Source organism: Salminus brasiliensis, chromosome 1 (genome assembly GCF_030463535.1).
Source record: "Salminus brasiliensis chromosome 1, fSalBra1.hap2, whole genome shotgun sequence".
NCBI lineage: Eukaryota > Metazoa > Chordata > Actinopteri > Characiformes > Bryconidae > Salminus > Salminus brasiliensis.
Window position 1 is genome coordinate 56671479 of NC_132878.1, and position 19506 is coordinate 56690984.

General features: G+C 42.4%; 1 protein-coding gene across 7 annotated transcripts in view; it reads left to right on the forward strand.

Annotated features, from left to right (window-relative positions):
• ppp1r13bb (protein phosphatase 1, regulatory subunit 13Bb) overlaps nt 1-19506 on the forward strand; it is a 51707-nt gene that overhangs the window by 18447 nt on the left and 13754 nt on the right. For 5 of the 7 annotated variants that reach the window (XM_072682742.1, XM_072682743.1, XM_072682740.1 and 2 more), the window contains 3 exons: nt 2928-3047; nt 6666-6736; nt 18557-18658. In XM_072682742.1, the coding sequence (XP_072538843.1) occupies nt 2928-3047; nt 6666-6736; nt 18557-18658 (293 nt within the window). Of the gene's footprint in view, nt 1-2927; nt 3048-6665; nt 6737-10382; nt 10480-14660; nt 14915-18556; nt 18659-19506 lie in introns of those variants that run through there. The other 2 variants (XM_072682746.1, XM_072682745.1) reach the window with 2 other exon arrangements.

The window sequence follows — 19506 nt, forward strand, 5'->3', positions numbered from 1 at the left end:
TACAACATGTCAGCACATTCATGTACTGAAATGCTTGTGGTGAGGCTCAGGTTATCACTCTACAGCAGAATAGCACTGATATATGGAAATATACAAACTATACATCGAATATACAGAGACGAGGGTCCTTGTCTAGTTTTGTGATAAAACGCTGATCTCAACTAAATCAGTTCTGGGGTACAGTTGGAGCGGGTGTGCTTTTTGTCAGATTTTAATGGGGGTTATTATCAGAACTGATTTGAAGGTTTATTTTGGGTTTTATGTCTCATGCTCAAGCAAATTAAATAGTAAAATATGCAGGTGTAAACTGGTACTGATTTATACAATAACCACTTCTAAACTGAGCCATCGTCCAGATTTTTTTCTTTTCTCATTTGTGCACCGGTCCACAAACGGAGTGTGTCCTGACTTTTAATGTCTAGACCTGATCTTGGGTCCAACTTTTAAATTGCCAATAAACCAACCTTCTGATTTGGAGGTTCCAAATGTTAGGAGGATTTTTAGTTCTTGTTTAAGTCTGTCAAAAGACATAAGATGATCTCCACGCCGGAGGTCACCTATAGATAATATTTCACTGTGTTCCCATCGATTAAACCCAGGGTCAATGATTCCCGGAGGAAAATCTGGATTCTCATGGAATCCAGCTCATTTTCCCAAGCTTGTTGTTTTTGAAGTGTCTTTTTTATCTTGGCTCAAACCGATATTAGTATAAAGATTTTACACTTGATGTTGGAACACTGTTGCCGTAAGTATTTGATTGCCTTTAGCCACATGAGTGTCTGTAAGGTCAGGTAATGATGCTTTGAGGATTAGTTCTGGATCACCAGCAGCATCCCATTCATGCTAAAAGTTTCCAATAGTGCTCCATCAGAATGCAGTTCGGCGAAGGGGCTGTGAAACAGTAGAACTACATTCTGCTGCTCTTTGACTTTTGAGCGTTTGACTTCTTAGAGTACTATAGCATCAGCTTTACTTGTTATGGGAAAGAAAAGCTTTTGAATGAATGGGAGACCTCTGCTCAAGTCTTTTATCTGGTTTAGTGTTTTCCAGGTCTCTCAGACAATGAATATAAACAGTGAACCGAGAACTACATTCATTCTGCTCTTTATTTCCTTTCCCATTTCTGTATTTTATTTATTTATTTATTTTTCATTTTTAACAAAAGGCCATGGGCCATAACCGTACCTCAGAGAGTGTCTTTCTTTTGGTGTGCTCATCAGCCTCTTCAACAAAATGTCATTTCTTGTCTAACAAAATGTCCATCACAACAGCTTTCAGTTCTAAGCAGCCTACTGCCCCTAACTCCATTAGTGGAGAGTAAGTGATGGTGATTGCTTGCGGCACACCATTGGTTTCTGTTAAATGTCCTCCTGTCACAATCTGTGGCCACTATTGGGGTTACGTAAATGTTCAGCTCACCTCACGGTACCTTTTATATGTTAGTTGTACTTTCTAAAGAATTCTAAGAATTATTTCTACAGACTGGTTTGTGTCACTAGGTCTGATACTGCTCATGTAATGTTAAAGAAGATTGCTTTAGATGAACAACTACCAACAGTGTGGTGTTCAGATGCCTCTGGTTTCTTAAGGCATAATTATGTGCCTTGTCAGCCGCCCATTCATTCCATCTGGTCTTGATCGCTCTTCCAGTTTATTTCTTTTTAGTCCTGTCAGATTTCTGCTCTGTTGGTGCGATCCATCTGTGCTCACTCCATCCCTTCCTCACTGCCTGTTAGTGCTGAGCTCCTTGTGTGGATGAGTGCTTGTCTCTTCCCGCATCCAGTCACTCCATCTGCCCCATTGCTGTTACTCTCCAGTGGCCTGATGGTGATAGATAGTCTGTTTTTTTTTTTTTTTTTTTTTTGTATTGATCTATGGTCTATTCCTCATGACCCCATCCATCTTTTAAAGAGTAGTGTGGAGTTCAAAAGAGCCTCATGGAATCTGAACTTCACCAAGTATATGATCTTAGCTATCCATTTAGCTTACTCATCTGTCTTCTTGTCTGCTGAAATGTTGCATCGTTTTTTTTTTGTTTTTTTTTTGTTTTTGTTTTTTTTGGATCTTTTGGTCTTTTTTATTTTATTTTATTTTTTATATTTTATTAAGAAATCCCAAATTCGAATGTTTTTTGATTCTTTTATTTTCATATTTCTTTTTCAATACGCTGAATATTCAGATTTAACGGAGTTGTGCATACAGTAGTAGGAATTTAGACAATAAAAACATCACACCAAGCTTTTATCTAGTTAAAACTGGTCTGAGAATTTGATTTTGGTCAACAAATGAGTGCATTTTAATCTTCCAAAATTGATGTTGCCACCTTCAGATCATTTTCTTACCTAAATTGAAGAGTAGTATACTTCTCTGTTGACTCTGGAGCTCCTGATCACGCGCACACAGGGTACAGTCTTTTTACGGTGCATATGTGCACTTTGACCTTTTAATGTTGCCTTTGTCTGATTGAGTGTTATTTGATACCCGCTCCATTTATTCTGTTCTGTTTTTCTCTCAGTCTGGCCTCCCTCTGTCTGTTTGGGTTGCCGCTTTAACTCCAGATGTCTCTCCACCTGCTCACTGAGGCCAGAATATGTTTCGATTGCCCGCTCCCCTCCCTTCGATTGCCCGCTCCCCTCCCACATTTGCTTCAGTCTTGACAGTGTTTTCTGTGTGTGTTCCCATATTGGGTGTGGCTCCGTTCCCCTTCTTAATTCCTCTCAGGATCTCTTGGTGCAGAAGGTCAGAGAATGATGCCCGTCTATGATATAAAGATCTCCGTCTTGTCTTTCGTCATTCTCTTTTGTTCTCGCCCTCACATCTGTTTGCTAGTGGTCCCCAGGGTTACTTGAGATGTTTTTCAGGCGGGCTTCTGTCCGGATAATATCTATGACTGTGCCTTCTAACAGTCTAACCCTTATTCTTCACAGAACGAGCAATCCCCTTTGACCACATGATGTATGAACACCTGCAGAAATGGGGCCCCAGGAAGCAGGAGGTTAAGTTCTTCTTGCGCCATGAAGACTCGCCGACGGAGAGCAGTGACCAAGGTGAGTGCGCCTACTGCTCCTGTAGACCTTGGTTGTGGTGATGCGTTGGTTCAATTCTAAGCTTGTTAAACAGTTTGGATATGTAGTGCAGTTTCTTAGTAATGAGCATTATAAAACTAGTATGTTAGCTTCTATTGAATATTTACATGTATGTATATTTCAATCTATCTGATTGGTACTCAGAATTACGAACTCCCCACATTGTCCAAACATCTAATGGTTATAAGACTTACTATGGAATTATATTCATTTTTGTCCAGCGATGAACTTAATTAATTTGATCAAATCTGTGTATTATTATTTATTATTGGATTATACTCTAATCAAATTAGGAAGCTTTTTATTTGCCTATATAGTCGTAAGAATAAAGTTCTTAAATTGTTCTTGGCTGGAAGGTATGGTTCCAGAGAAACACCTTGGTATACAACCCTTACATCATGTAGAGGCTGACCTTTTTAAAAATGTTCATCAATCTCACAAAGGAACCTTGGAGAACCTCACACACTTTAACAGCACATTTACATGTGACACATGACATGCTGCGTCTTCTCCAGAGTAACTTGCACCTGAATCCTGCGATGATGACATGACATGATTTGAGTCATGTGCCATGTAGGCCAATGCAGCCTTAGGAGTCTCACCCAAGGCGCTTGCTTGTTGTTGGGTTAATTAACTCAAATACTGACACGGGGAAAGCAGTGCTCTTACCCACTGTACTAAACCATCATGTGGGTTTAGAACAGAAATATGGACTGTTTGGGGGTCCCTGAGGGTCAGTGAACCATTGCTTTAGGGAAGCTGCCACTTTTGGACCCTTGAGCTTAATGGCTTTAGGCCATTCATCCTCTCTGCTCCCCAGGCACTGGAGTTGGCTGCCCACCGCTCAGGGTGTGTGTGTGTGTCTGCTCACTACCACAGATGGGTAAATGCGGAGGGCATATTTCGCTGTACACAGTACAGTGACAAATACATACACCATGACCTTTTACCTTTCATGTTTTCCCACAAAGTAAAAAGCTTAAGCCAAGCCAAGGTTTGGAACATCAAATTGTCTAACTTTTACAAGTATGACAGTGTGTCATTTACTGTGTATTATGTAGTCAACAACCGAAGAGCATGCTATGTGAATTTGTGAACTTTCCTCTGTATCTTCTCTGTATGTCAGTCGCAGCGCTCCTCCTAATGCTCTCAATTACATTCTTAAATATAATGGTGCTTCAAATGGTAAGACGAACTGAGGTAAAGAGCTTTCATTTGGTGCTCATTTTTAACCAGATTTTTCATATCACACATCTCTTTTACAAACACAATTCTTTATGGAAGCAAAAGTAGTTCTTTTTAATGGCATCACTAAAAATTTATTTTTCTTTTTAAGAGTGTAGGGTAGATTTCTGTCAGGTTATGCCAGGTATTTTTGGGTTCAGGTCCAGCTATTATGTGATTGTGTGAAGGACAGCTTCACCCAGTCTGAGCGTACGGAGTGTTCAGACTGATTCCGTGTAATACGGGTCTCTGGCAGCTCTCCTGCTGCGGGGGACAGAAAAGCGGTTAAGTGATGGTTACATAACTAAGCAGCTTGCTGTGTAATTGGACTGGGTGTCTGTCACCCCTCGCGTCCTTACTACACAGGTTCACCTGCGCTAGCTTGCACGCTCGTGTGACTTGGTCGAGCCACAGAAGCGCTCTTTCAGACACACATGAAGTCAACCACACATGTCTCGGCTGTGACATTTTTTTTTTTCGGAAAGTCTTCTCACTGCATGATGGTCTCCAGCTTACTTATTGAATGCTTAAAGCATTTGGTGAGCAAAACCTAGTGTGGCATTAGATCCCTCTTGTCTGCAACTCCTACTCCCTTCTTCATGTGTGTGTCTGATTGTGCAGAGCACACTGAAACAAAGTTTTGGAGTCCATTGAGCTGGAAGGCATTGTCTCCAGTCGAGGATGTAAAACCGCCATCACCCTTCACTGCTTGGCCGGCTGTCACGCTCCCTTAGAAGGCCTAAGCCCTGCCTGCCCGGTCATGGTCAAAGCCAAGCTCCAATTCTGTCTTCCACTCTATCTCGCCACTGAGCCAGCACACTATACTGTCTCTCTTCTTCACTCTTTTCTTCAGCTTCACTTTTAGGTTCACATAATAGACCCACTTTTTGTTTGTGCACTGATGTCTTCTGAAAAAATGTCCCTATATATATGGTCTGTATATGTGTATGTATATGTATTTGGGGTGTAACGGTTCAAGAAACACAGGGGTTAGGATTTTCTTAGGATAACTTCTTAGGATCAACATGATTTCATGAGTTGAGATGAAATGGAAAAAGGTCAGAATGTCACAGGAATGCTTTTTCATTTGTTTCAGTCGCAGAACAATGATAAATAATAAAAGAATGTGTCCTCCTGTCAACGTACAGCAGGGAGAGCGGGGAGAGACATCAGAACAACTACAATTCCAAAAATACCCTGCAAATTTTACTTAGACAGTGTAGCACGGGAGGCCCAGTCAGAGACCACAAAATGCCATTAATGTGGTATGCATGTCATTCAAGTCAACTCAATCTGCTCTCCACACCACTTACGGTATGCCCAGCGCTTGCCGATGTGGGCATGTGGGAGGCGCTCTCTGTTGCAAGGGAAGGTCTGCATATGTGTATGGGACTAGTTGAAAATGGCATGTTAGGTTGCAAGTTTATTTTAGAAGCTCATTCTTCTCAGCTAGTTTTAACACTGGCAACTACAAACATGGAAGACCAAGAAGAGCTGACACCTGCTTTTCAATGCTAAACCTAGCCTTTCCTCCATGTTTGAGGGAACTACCAGACACACCCAGTGCTCTCCAATTGATCATGCGCATCCCATTAAAAATGAATGCAACAGTTCAGTGTGAAAACAGTTTAAGGTTAATGGGTGGAATTTGCACGGGACATTTCGTCTGTAGCTTGCAGAGTTCCGACGTGGCCTCTGTACTATGGTGGTTTGGTATGAACACATGTACTGTTACACCCCTAATATGTAGAACATTGTCACAGTTATCTCCTTTTCTAATTGTTTCACGTACTTGTAATGTCCTCTACAGTGTGTGAAATGTTTCATAATCAATGGACCAAGAGAAATGCTTCAAAAATAAAGACTTTGCATTGACTTCCATCATGGAGATACAAAGGTTTGCTTTTGGGGGCAGACATACACACTGGTTGCACTCCTTTTTGGATATGTGTTGATGGAGTAAATCCAGCTACTATGATGATATGGCTGAATGGAATTGAAGATGGGAATGTGGGTTCTATTACTATGAGGATTTATAGGTCTATTAGACTATGTGGGTATGTATGTGGTGGTTGGGTGGGACTAAATGGATGTGGATGAAGGTTAAAAGGGAGAGTATAATTCTGTATGTCTGAAAACGACTGATTGCAGTATTGTGTGTGTTGTTTCGGGAAAAAATCCCAAAAAAGTATCAAAATAATGATTGGTAGACCTTAGATATTTCATTTTTCGAATCTGGTAACTTCATGAAGAAAAAACCCATAAGGTCAAACATTTGCACTTTAGCACTTTAATATACATCTTATCTGTTCTAGGATTACATTGTCTTCTTTTTTTTCCCCCCTCTGCTTCCAGGGAGCCAGCAGTCTCAAGAGCAGGCTAACAGAAGGACTGGAAGCAGCTCTGAGAAACACCAGGAGAACGGGGTATGCTTATTTTCTTGGCTTCTTTTTAGAAACTTTCTTTGTAGTCGCAGTGTGAATGTTCCTATACAGTGTGCTTTAGGAGAGATGCCCTTTGTATGTGAATCAGATGCACTGATACAGATTGACTTTTTAAGCACACCAGCTCTTTGTTGCCTCCACTTTCTATCACCTGCACCACAGGGGCTTTGAGTTCTGACTATTGTTCTGTAGCTGGGGTAGATGTCTGACATCACACCCACCTCTTCTGTACCACAGCGTTTGATTAATGGGCTTCTGCTGTCTGGGCTGTTCACATATATGTAAATGAATTCTCCTTTAACGTTCTGAAAACTTCAGCTACTTACATGATGAATATCCAGGTCCTGTTTCTAGTTTACTCGTTCTGAAGTCAAGTATATCCATGTACTGTATCTAAAGCTCGTCTCGCCCTCCACTCATTTTTTTTTTTTTATGTAATTCATCGATATAGCTGATGGCTGAAAAGACCCTCTTCAGTGGCAGAGCTTTTTAGTCGCAGTCATTTGCAGCTGCCTGTGCTGTTCTCGCTTTACGAGTGCTGGTACAATGAGATTCATTTCCTCTCTGCACTGCACTTTTAGATACTGCTTTCACAGAAGTGCTCCACATGCACTCTTTCATGGAAACTCATGGAAACATGCTGTATGTTTTTTTTTTTTTTTTTTTTTTTTTTTTTTTTTTTTTTTTTTTTTTTTTTTTTTTTTGTGATCCACTTGATGATAAGAGCATCCTTCAGCATCGCAATCCCTCCAACCATCTGGCCCAGATTCTGGCAGGGGAAAAGCCATGCTCCAGGAAGCGGAACTAATTTCACCTTAAGGGATGGACGTGCAGAGCTGCAGACCAGCAAAGCAGGAGATAATAGCCCGTCCTCATAAGCCTCAGAACATTTTTATATAGAATACAGTGATGTTCTTCCGCCTCCTTTTTTTTTCCCCCCTTCCTCTCTCTGCACCTCTGTTCTCACTGGGTCTCGAGGGAAGGAGTGACAGACCACAGAAGACACACTCCACTACCTCTGCTCGAGATGGTGCTTAGCAAGGGAACTGATTAGCAAGGATGCTCTAGCTTGCAGTTATTCAGGCATGGACATCCCACCATGCTGGTGTTTGCTGCAATGTGAATGACAGACTGCGTTATATTTATTGCAATATTTTTTAGAGAACCTTTAATCACATGTTAGGAAAACTGTCCTATAACAATATGCAGTCATATACATTAAATCTGAGTTAAAGAAAAAGTTCATCTTTTTAATGCAGTCAGAACTGTAGGATCTGACTGAGTACAACACTGCTATCTAGCGCTCAGGGTTTGAACACAACACATACTGAACCTCTGTCTATCTGGTTTTGAGAATTGAATCAGTGCTGCAAAACATTAGAGACTCACATGGATCTATATTTTCTTACACCCCTACTGTATATACCTGTCTTCTTGGTCTGTATCTCTCTGCAGTGCTAGACACCTGTGTGTTGTGATTGTACTTTCTCCAAGCCTACCAGGAAGACAAATGACATTTGCTCGATGTACAACTCCACGAATGCACATAATGTGTCATGTGTGACATTTTGGATTACATTCATTTATGCAAAAGTCTAAATTAGCCTTTGCAAGATTGGCATTTGCTGTTAGTAGTTCATTGTTGCTAAGCAATCTGCTCTTCTGGATGTAATAGATATGTCATCAAATATCAGTTTGAGATAACAGCTGAATGCAGTGCTGCATGCATACTGCTGGCGATAAGATCGCTCAGCATTGCTCTTGTCACCTAGTTGAGTATCAGTGAGAGGCAGGCGGCGAGTTCCCTGGCATCACAGTTATTTCCACAACATATTCAAAGCAATTAGAACCTGTAAAAATCATTGATTAGCTTACTAACTTACCAGTGCTATGATTGAGTTTGTGCAGTTTCCTCACATGGGCTAATAATATTGCAGTGTAATTGTCCTAAGGAAAAATAATTGCCATGTTCAATATTTTACAGTTTGGAGCGACAGCTCATTTTTATTAGGGTCCTGGCGTGCTAACATAACCCAGACCCGGCTGTGCTGGGTGAGCTTTCCCCAAAATTATACATGACTTTTCTTAATATTGCCTTTTCTGCTGTCCCCCAGCCCCTCATTTAACCCTGCAGTACTGTCAACCTGACAGAATTTTAGGGAAGTCCTTAACAAAGTCTCTGATGTCAGAACATAAGTTCAATAGCAATATCCTTCAGAAACAGCCTATGAACATTTTACCACTGTTCTATCTGATGGTAGTTTGGGATTTTGCATTCTCCCAGACATTTTGTGTGGCAGTTGAAATGTAAGATGTTTTTAAGGCAGAGGCTATTAGACTTACTTAGCCAACTTAATCTATAGGACAGACAAACAGTAGCACATTATGAGACTGAGGTTTTCATGTTTAGTCTTTGACCTTTGTTGGCCTTTGCTGTGTAGACGTTTCTCTGCCTTTAAACGTGACATTGTCCTTTAGATCTCTCTTAGTCAGGGCTTTGTATTTTACAGTAAGTCTGAAGCTGTGGGAAGATCAGAGCCTGTGAGTGGGAATGAGGCTCACCCACGGATAGAGCCAGTGGTCTGCCCTTCAAGGCTGCTGTATTTGTGTTTGTTTGGACTTTTTAATTGGATGACGCCTCGCTTGTTGGGCAACTCTGAGGTTTGGCTTAGTCTGCCTACCCCTCTCCAGTAAAGCTTAGTTCAGCATACCCCATACTTAAAGTAACACCTTCCTTCTGCAGTAAAACCATACCTTAGCTGGCACATAAACGGCACTCTTGGCTCGGCTTGGGTTCAACACTTGTGGTGTGATGTTGTGACTGTTCTGTACAGGTTGACCTCATAACAGACAGACCTTATTTTGTTGTCCTCTTGCTCCTTTATAATTTGGGGGGATTACACCCGTTTCATGACAAAACAGCCTTTAAGAGGATCACTGTCCTTGTTATCCACCCAGCTTTGCTAGCTAGGGCAGAAAACAGTCCCGCTCAAGCTTCTGAGAAGACGCCAGGCAAACAATCTTACTCTCTGGCTCACTTGCCAGGGAATCTGTAAGTGGATCTTCTTTGCATTACATTGTCTCCAGATGTTTGGTACCCAAATATTATTCAATGAAGACGTTATATAAGCCTTTGTAAACATCTGATTATGAAACCTTGTGCAGCATCAATGCCCCAATCGCTTACCCTCTCGCAGCCACGCCTGATCCTTACGAGCAGGGTAATCCCTGAACACATGTTCGGTGTAAAGGGGAGTTACCTGTCCCCTTTCATGTGCTGCAAGGTGGTCTCCTTCGTTGCATGCTCCTTTCATTCTCTCTGCCTCTTACACCTCCCTCCCACCCCCAGGGCCTCGTAAGAGGGGCAGTGTGGCCTGAATGCATCGGAGCGTAGTTGTGTGTGCCGGGGGGCTCTTTGTGAGTGCAGCTCGTTTTGTCCGACTTGAGTCACTCCCCTCCCTTCCCTTCTCCCTTCATTTCCCTTTTTCCTCCCATCACTCCTCGCCGTCTCCATCCATCTCTTCATCCCTCTGCGCTCGGCTCAGCAGACCTGACACCCACTCGGGCAGGATTTACTGTGTGTTTTCGCAGGCGTGAGGTAAGGCTTCTTCAGATTTGAAGAAGACTGTTGCACTCTTGAATGTTCCCGAACTGAGAATACTGCTTGCTTGTTCTTGCTAAGGCACCTGCATGCCGAAGTCATCATGGACCCTTGGACTTGTTGGGTAATAAGTGTATGCTTTTGGTTATTATACTGTGTAAATTGATGATAAAAAGTGAGGCTGAACCATTTTGAACGTGTGTGTGTGTGTGTGTGTGTGTGTGTGTGTGTGTGTGTGTGTGTGTGTGTGTGTGTGTGTGTGTGTGTGTGTGTGTGTGTGTGTGTGTGTGTGTAACATGTCGTCCATCACGAGCAGAGCTGCGGAGCTGCCGAACTCTGTGCACTGTGTAGGCAGTGTAACTTTGACAGCGAGTTAAAGCTGTAGTTCTGTCTGTGTGGGCAGCTTCTCTCAGAAGGGATTACATGTTCCAGGCTGTGCTTTCACTTATTTTTTTCTTATGATCTGCCTAAAATCTCTCTCTTACCATGCTCAAACTAGCAAAGCAGAGAATACAAATAGGAATATTCTTAAGGAATGGGACGTTTTGAGTGTCTTTAGACATAGATTTTGATCAATATTGTCAGTCGAGCTCATTATTTCCTTGGAATTCCTTAAAACGTGTTAAATTGGGACACAGTTCTGGTGTTAATGAAGTTCTATTTATGGATGTGGGTTTGGCTAGCCTCGTCGGTACCCTGCCAGCCCTTGTGCACTTGTGGCCAAACACAGATTATCTCAACACAGAAAGCCCTCATGTCTTTTGATGCTTTGATAGGACATGCACAGGGAAATGCTACCGACCTTTGGACTAAGCTCAACCTTCATTTGGGAATAAGACTGTAGCGTTTCCATGCTAGAAGTGCTTTTCTTGTGTTTCTAGATGCCTGTGTGGACCCTAAAGACTGAGGCTTGACCCTAAAAACTTTACACGTTCATCTGCTGTTGTAGCCTACGTCTGCTTTTCGGGGCATCTTAATGAGCGCAGATGCTCCATGCTGACCTAAAAGTGACATCCTGCACTATTCCCAGCCAGGTTTGGTTTGCTCGGATTTTAGTTATGCACAAAAATGGTGCGTAGGGTATAATTTTTTACAGAATGCAGCAGATTCAGTGGGCTGGTCAGCAGCCCCCTGCTCAGTCAGGCCTTCAGATAAATAGCCCTGCTTGCGATTTCTCATACTGTCTCTTCTATTTTAATCTGAACATAATCAGTGTAAACATGTGCTAAATATATCTTAAAGCTACTGTTTTCGATCAGAAATGTATTGCACCTTGTTGTGGTGTTGTCTTGTGGCAGCTTTGGACGTCTACCTGATCTGTTGTGTTTTTATTGTCTCAATAATGTTAAACGCTGAGCTTCAGAGCTTCAAACCTTGCTGCGTCTACTCTCAGTCTGCAGGTGAAGGGCTGTAGGGCACCTATGTGATAAGCGAATAAATAAGGACTCCAGAATCATATGCTCTACAGTGCATGGCCTTGGGCTGAAGAGACAGAGCGGGCTGCCTCTAACAGGCTCTAGCCACTGACCTGCTTCTTTTGTCGTTTATTGAATGAGCCACACGGCATTGGGTTACAGCTTGCATGTATGGTTAAGGAATAGAGTAAGAAGTCCTTCAGGCTTATTTGTATGACCTCTTCGTTATGAAAAGCCCATGAAAAGCCCTCCGCCCTATCCGCACTATAAACAGATTTTTGCCGAATCGTCGGCCTCTGCTGCTGCAGGTGGGGATTGTAAATGCTCTTTTAATGAATGTTAGCTGTGCCTGTTTTTGATTTTCAAGTTTATACAAGCATTGGGTTTCATTCATACGCGGACACCCTCAGTCCTGAGCTGCTTTCCAGGTCCCCCGAGATGCCCAGCGGTATTTACACAACTGCATCTGATAAAGTGGAATAGGAGAACAAGAGAGCAAGTGAGTGAGCGGGGTCAGGCCGGAGCAAGACTTCAAGGCTCCACAGAGACTATTGAAAAACCAAACAGGGAGGGTTTTTCTCTTTTATTTATTTATTTTTCTCTTTTTTTTTTTTTTTTTTTTCTTCAGCACCACCCACAGGACATACAGAAAATCCAATCACCCTGGTATGTATGCTGTCTTGTCTTGTGCAGCATCGCCATGGAGACGTTGGCTTTAGAGGCCTAGCGCGCGTGTGACACTGACATCTACTGAGTCCGCTGTGTGTGCAAACACGGACTGACATAGTCGCCCTTTAAGCCATGAATCACCCCCCCCCCACACACACACACACACACACACACACACACACAAATTGAGTAAAGTCATTTCTGTGGTAATGAAATTTGGAGGCTCGCCATTAAGCTTTGGGAAGTGCAGAGAGAGAGAGAGTGGAGAGTGTCATTATTGATCATGAACTGCGCTAAACTGTGCTGAGCTGGCCATGAACCTTAAAAAAAAGGTACGTTCTGAACCTGCAGACCCTCACTTTCTTTTCCGCTTTATTTATATATTTACTACAGATAGCAAGAATTAGATACTGCATCTGGATGGAGTGGTGTTGTAACGCCACTAATGGCTTTGCCTTAAGTAGCAGCGGTTTGACTGATTCTTAGGGTGAAGTGGTGCTGCCTCACATATGTGTGTTTGTAGTGATGTTTATTTATGGGTTCTTAATTAGTGGCTGTACCCTTCCTGTTTTGTGTTTCTTTTAAATCCACTGTGGCAAATATTTGAGGATTGACTGTAAAAGTGTAATAAGTGATGATTTTTTATTTTTTTTAGCTTGTTAGTGGCCTAACTGTGGGAGTTGTTTAACTGTTGCACTTTAAATAGTCTACTGTAAGCAGCAGAAAAGATAATTAATGAGTCATCTAGTTTTCAGTATTTTCTGCAGCAATTACTGAACGCTAAATTTAGCATGTTGTAGCTGTTGATTTTACTTATTTATTTATTTTCATTTTTCATTCAGTCTCTGGGTTGACAGGGATATGTGGTTTACTATGGATCAGTGGCTAAGTATGTAATGGAAACAGGATTTTTGATCAGATCATTTGACTGAAACAAAGTTAAATTTAGGAAATAAATAGACTCTACAGTTTGATTCCTGTAAAACTTTGTGACTTTAGTTTTACATCGAAAATGAGCTAAATGCATCCAAACCTTTGCATAAGACTTCTGTTGTATTTTCAGCTTTCCAATCATGTTGCATTAGCCTCAGTTCAAAAAAGAAGCAGTGACTGGATTCATGTGACTTGGAGGAAGCACATGCCAGCTCTTACAGTTGCAGCACTAGTAGCATCATGTTGGAGGGGGGGGGGGGGTCCTATCTAGTCAGTGCAAATTGGAAACTTTATTATTATTATTAAAAATGATTATTTATCATTTAGGACACGTATAACATGTCACAAAACTGTTAGATGTTAAAGCAGCATTATGCGAAAATTCTTATTTCTTGCTTCTGGGCTCCCACAACAGTTGGAAAATGGAACTCGCAAATTGAGCATCCCCTTAAGAAGACCAACCTTGCATGCATTTCCAAACATGCTGAGGGAAGCAGAGCTGGCACTGAAAGTAAAAGAAGCATGTGGACTGTAACAGTAGAGTAATATTAGTGCTTTCCTGCCCGCTTTTCCAGAGTTGCGTACTGCAGTTAGCAGTGTGCTGAGCCGTAAGTGGTCACAATATACACAAAAGTCTCCCTTTTGCACGTCAGTGCAGCATCACAGTGATTTTGAAGCTGTTATTTTCATGCAGAAATGCTACATATTGTTGCTTTAAGTCTGGAGTTGGGGAAATGCTGAAGACTATTCAAATTTGTGCAAGTATAGACCAAACTTTCAACCCTGGTTATTGGCGAGTTGGTCTGAATAACCAGAGGTTACATGTTAAAAAAAAATGCTCTCTTCTACTGTCTACATACATATAATATGTGCTTGGCTTTCCTTTGCTTGGAGTGTACACAGCGTTTCTGGCCAGATTGAGAGTGAGAATAGTAAGAGACAAGTGCATTGAAACAAGCTGATGGAGAGTGTTTGTGTAACTGGGATTGGCGTACTTGAATGCACTGCAATGAACCACGGTAGCACTCCAGGAAAGCAAAAAAAAAAAAAAAATAATAACACCAATAAAAACACTGGCTGTAGGTCATGTTGCTCTGAAAGTGAAGAGTTCAATCCGTCACGCTGATTTAAAATGACACTTGGTTTGATCTGGACCTGTGTCGCTCTTGCCCCCCTTGGCTTAATCTGCTGGCTATTTTTTCACTGATTGCTAATCGTTAGTGAGTGCTGTTTTAGTGTCAGTGAGAGTGGAGCAGAAGAGAAGAGAAGAGTGAGGGGAGGTGGGGGGAGTCACAGATTCTGTACGAGTCGGTAGGAGAGGGAGAGGCACAGCTTTAGCGCACAGGGCTGAGCTCATGCTTTACTACCTTTCATTTATGGTGCGTTTGACAACGCGTCTGGGAGTCGCGTACGCTGGAGAATATATACGGTGAAGAGATGGAACTGAAGCATGTGGAGGCAGTGCAGGAATTAACAGCCGCGGGACAATGCAGCAAAATAAAAGTGCGCTCTTGCAGAATAACGTGGGGAAATGCTCAGCAGGTACTGTCTTTTATTGCACCGTGGGTGTGCGCTTCACAGGTTTCTAATTGGAATTATTGTTATTTAATAGTGTGGTTAATAGCTGTTGCACTTCGGAACATATTTTGTCTACATTTATCAGAATGGAAGTGTCTCTGTATGGATGCTGTTGCTGTAAGTTATCTATGATTAAGGAAAGAAGCGTTTATGTATATGGAAATTTTGGGGAGTTGTATGGAACAGTGTACTGTACACACAATTGGCCGTGTTTCAGAGCTGCATTGAACTGTGGTTGCTACTTTGAGAACATTTATCTACAACTACTGAATGTTTTACCATCCAACCATTCATTCAACTTGAACTCGCACAAATACTCACTTAGTAGTGGTGCTATATAGAACTGTGAATACTCCAAGAACCATCTAAAAGCTAAAATGGTACTTCGCCTTGTTAATAAAAGTTAATGAAACCTCTTGTAGGTGGTTAGTTATACATCCCCTTTTTAGTACTATATATAGACACCTTTTTGGCTTTAAAGCTAATCTAGGTTACATGTTATTGTTCTTGCCATTCATGCATTTTTATCATGATAAGCAGGTTTTGCAGTTTTCAGTTGCAGAATCGGGAGGGATGATATGGAAAAGCTATGAGCAGTAGATGCAGCTCCCTATGTAAGAGCGTTTACATTCAGCACACCCAACTGTTATTAGCCAGTGGCATTCTGATGCTTTTCACTATGGTGTGACAAAACAGTAAGACTGATGATTTATTTGATGGTTAGCTTATTAATTTGGCCAAGAATAGCTTCAGCCACTAGCTGTAGGTGACCCAGCAGTGCTACTCTGCCCGCATCTGTGTGAGATTTGTATGCCGATTGAATGCTAAACTATACTGACTGTGTCAGTGTGTGTGCTAAAATGTGAGGGGAATTTTACAAGTGAAGATCCTCCTTTTTTGCCTTTGCTGTAACAAAAGCTTGATTTCCTGTCCGAGTAACTCTGTTTTACATGCAATCTGTCTAACAAACATAATCAATTACAATAGCAGTCACTGCACAGTTCCGCATTGTTAAAATATTAGCACCCTGGCCGAACTGATTTGACCCATGTAGTGACCCCAGTTCTCACGCTTACATAACCTCTGCAAACTTCCCACTTTACCCGACTTCCTCTTTTGCAGGTTCCAGTTAGAATGTTCGGTCTGTTTGTTTACGCAGTGGTAGAGCAACTGCGAGAAGACTTTCTGTGAAACTCAGACCTCATTACCACTAAGCGACACTAAAAGATCACTAAAGTGCGAGTATAAGGGTCAGTTGGTCAGGGAAAAGTTGAGATGAGCTTTTTCAATTGCCAAGGATGGACGGCCAAGGGTAAGCAAAAAGCTGTGCAGTTTTATTCTGTACCTGCGTGTTAGAGTGAAGAACTGTCTTAGGAGTCTCTCAGTAGAGGTTTTGTGGTCACTTCGAGGAAAAGGCATTTAGATGGCGTTTGGGGTCTTGCTGTAATTATTATTATTATTATTATTATTATTATTATGACTATATAGACTGCTATTCTGCTCTCTGAAGTAGTCAATAGTGGTTTTGAGGTAAATTTTTAATCATCCTGCTGAAGCTATGATGATGTACAAGCCACACACAGTTGGCAAGGTGTTCTTTTCATGAAATTCGGTTCCCTTTTTTCTGCAAACCTGCTAATTTGGGCCAAAACATTTCAGTTCAACATAATCAGTCAGAGTTTTGTGATAAGGTTTATATCTTATAACTTGATGAAGATTGATTGTGCAAGCAATGCTGCACACTGGAATGGTACACCACTACTCTTCCTGCTTTCTGCAAATATGGGTTATGTTTTTCACCAGCGTACGAGCAGTTCTCTCTGAGGTCTTTCAGATCTCATCTCCACAGTATATCTAAACTACTGTTTCTCAACAGTCCGTGCTGTTGAATCTAGAGGCTACAACTACAACTAGCTTCCCTTCACCTTGTGGACCCTGATTGCTTCCATTTTTAGATTGTTAGACAGTTGCATAAATGAGCCACTGTTTAAAGATTGTTGGAAAAGCTTAGAAATGTCTCAGTTACAGTTGGCTCTAATGTATCTGAAAAACTGAACATTTGCAACTTTTTGGCAGTCCAGTGTGTCCAATGTCTGACTGATTTCATTGCTCATCCCTTATACTTCAGTAAAGCTTTGACCCTGACTTTGCGGCACATGGATTTCCAAAAGACGGGAAAAATTGATCGGCCATCATCTGGGCCAATGCATAACTCCAGCTAGTCAGCCTCCAGAACCTCCTCACTCATCAATTACGTCCTGTGCCAGGGGTACCCAAGCTGCTGGAGAGAGGTGGACTTCGTCCAAAGAAGCTCCTGATTATTTTTCTGATGCTTTGATGGTTTCTGCATGTTTGGCCAATTGTGATGAGCCCTGCACTTGCACTGCAGCTTGAGAATCTTGAGTCTTAACTGCTGCTTCAGCTAAATTCAATCTAAATTATAGTCTATAGAAGCAGTTGTGTGCTCTCTGAATTAGCTTGCTAGTGTGTTTTTGTGGTGTTGCGCCCCCCCCCCACCCCCACCCCCCCCCCACCCCCCCACATGGCAGTTCTGCTCTGCTGCCATGACGACAGCGCAGCGATGGGCGCTGTGACGGACAGCTCGCTCTTATCGGCCAAAATGCAGAGTGACAGAGTGTGTGGGCCTGCTCTCTGTCTCTTGCGTGGACCTGTTTACCCGCTCTCAGCTGAAAAACAGAGCCATTCCTCTCCCTGATGAGCTCAGCTCAGCGCAGAGCAGAGCAGGCCTACGCTAGCATTAACACTCTGCCTATAATTAAGCTGTGAGTGTTTATGCAGCCACAGGTCATTTCACACCCTGTTCTCACTACACTGTGCACTGCAGAGCAGAGCCCTCTCTCTCTCTCCCCTCTCTCTCTCGTTTTGCCTATCTCCTTTTCTTTCTCCCCCTAGCCATTTTCTTTCTTCCTCAACCTCCTCTTTTTTCTCTCATTTTCTGTCTGACTTACGCTCTCTCTCCTTCTTCCCCAGCCCTCTCCCTGCTCCATCATCCATGTCCCCCCCTTTCTTCCCTCTCTTCCCTGTTTCTCTTATTTCTCTCCTTCTCTTACTCCTTTTTTTTCTGTCCTTTTCTTCCTCATCCCGGTCTCTCGCCCCCCCTCTCTCCCTTTCGTTCTTATGTTTTTTGTCTTTCTCCCTCTCGCAACATTATTTTCCTCCTTTTCCTTTACTTTCTCTCTTTCGTTTGCCTTCCTTAGTCTCTCTCTCTGTCCATCCTTTCCTCTCTCTCTCTCATTCTCCCTCTTCGTCGTCTGTCTGATATGTTCAACCGAGGCGTCTCCACTCAGAAAGGATGCTGTTATTGCTGTTGGTCTGGTCGTGGAGCTGTCTGGGCTGCTGTGAATAGAACATAGTGCTCATCATCCTCTTAATAGGCTGTTTTTATTGTGGTTTCTAAAATCAATTGTTTCTCTCCACCCCCCCCCCCCCCCCCTCCCTCTCTCTCTCTCTCTCTCTCTCTCTCTCTCTCTCTCTCTCTCTCTCTCTCTCTCTCGCTCTTTTTCTCCACCCCCCCGCCACCCCCCCCAACCCTGAATACCTGGCCCTCCTTCTCTGGCCCTGCCCTTTCTCCCGCCCTCTCCGCAGGTGGGGAACCCTCGTGTGGAGCTCACTCTCTCAGAGTTGCAGGAGATGGCCACGCGACAGCAGCAGCAGATTGAGGCCCAGCAACAGATGCTCGTCGCTAAGGTAACCCTTTCAGATGTGTATGCTGTGGGTGGTCTTTTTGTGTCTTTTTGTGTTGAGCAGTGTGCTTTTATCCGCTAAGAGATCAGGCAGAAGTGTAGCACTGGTGGATCCACAGGTGTTGTCCTGTTGAAAATGCTGTTTGTGTTCTTGCTCTGGGAGGAGGCTGACTGCCTCAGTTTGTTGTGGGGACTGAATATTATGGTTTTAATGTGTGCATTTTCACTGTGGTAAGGTTTCCATTTCTTCGTGTAATAAAAATGTGTCTGCATTTACCAGAACAGCATGCTGTTGGCTTCATAATGCAGTGAAGCTTTTAAGAGGATTGCATAAGTGCATGTCTGAACAAAACCTTGTATCTTCAAATATAGTTACTTTACAAGAGAAACAAAAAATGGATAATTCACAATAGTTTATAGGTTAAAGAAACCTTTTATTTGCAGTAATACTGGACGGTTTCTGTTGGTCCTGAAATGCATATATTGTGTGAGGAGGTTTCTAGCTGTACCAATTCAGCATAGATTTAATATGCTCCAAAATATTGTCATTTAAAATTTTCCCCGTGTTCCTATTCATGCATGATCCACATCCCTTCTGCAGGGGTGGCACGTTGGTGTGTTCATTAGCCTAAAACAGTTTGTAGAAGTGGATGACCCTGTTTGCTGTGTCTAAATCAACATGTTATCTGTGCACACTTGCTAATTGACACAATGCTGTCATTTTTGAACACACACAAGAAAATGTACTGAGAGAACTGATTGAAGGATTACTAGAAAGGCAATACTCCCACCTCACTGCAAAAGACGAAAAGATTTAGCAAGGCTCTGGACTGGTGCTGCACGATTCTACTA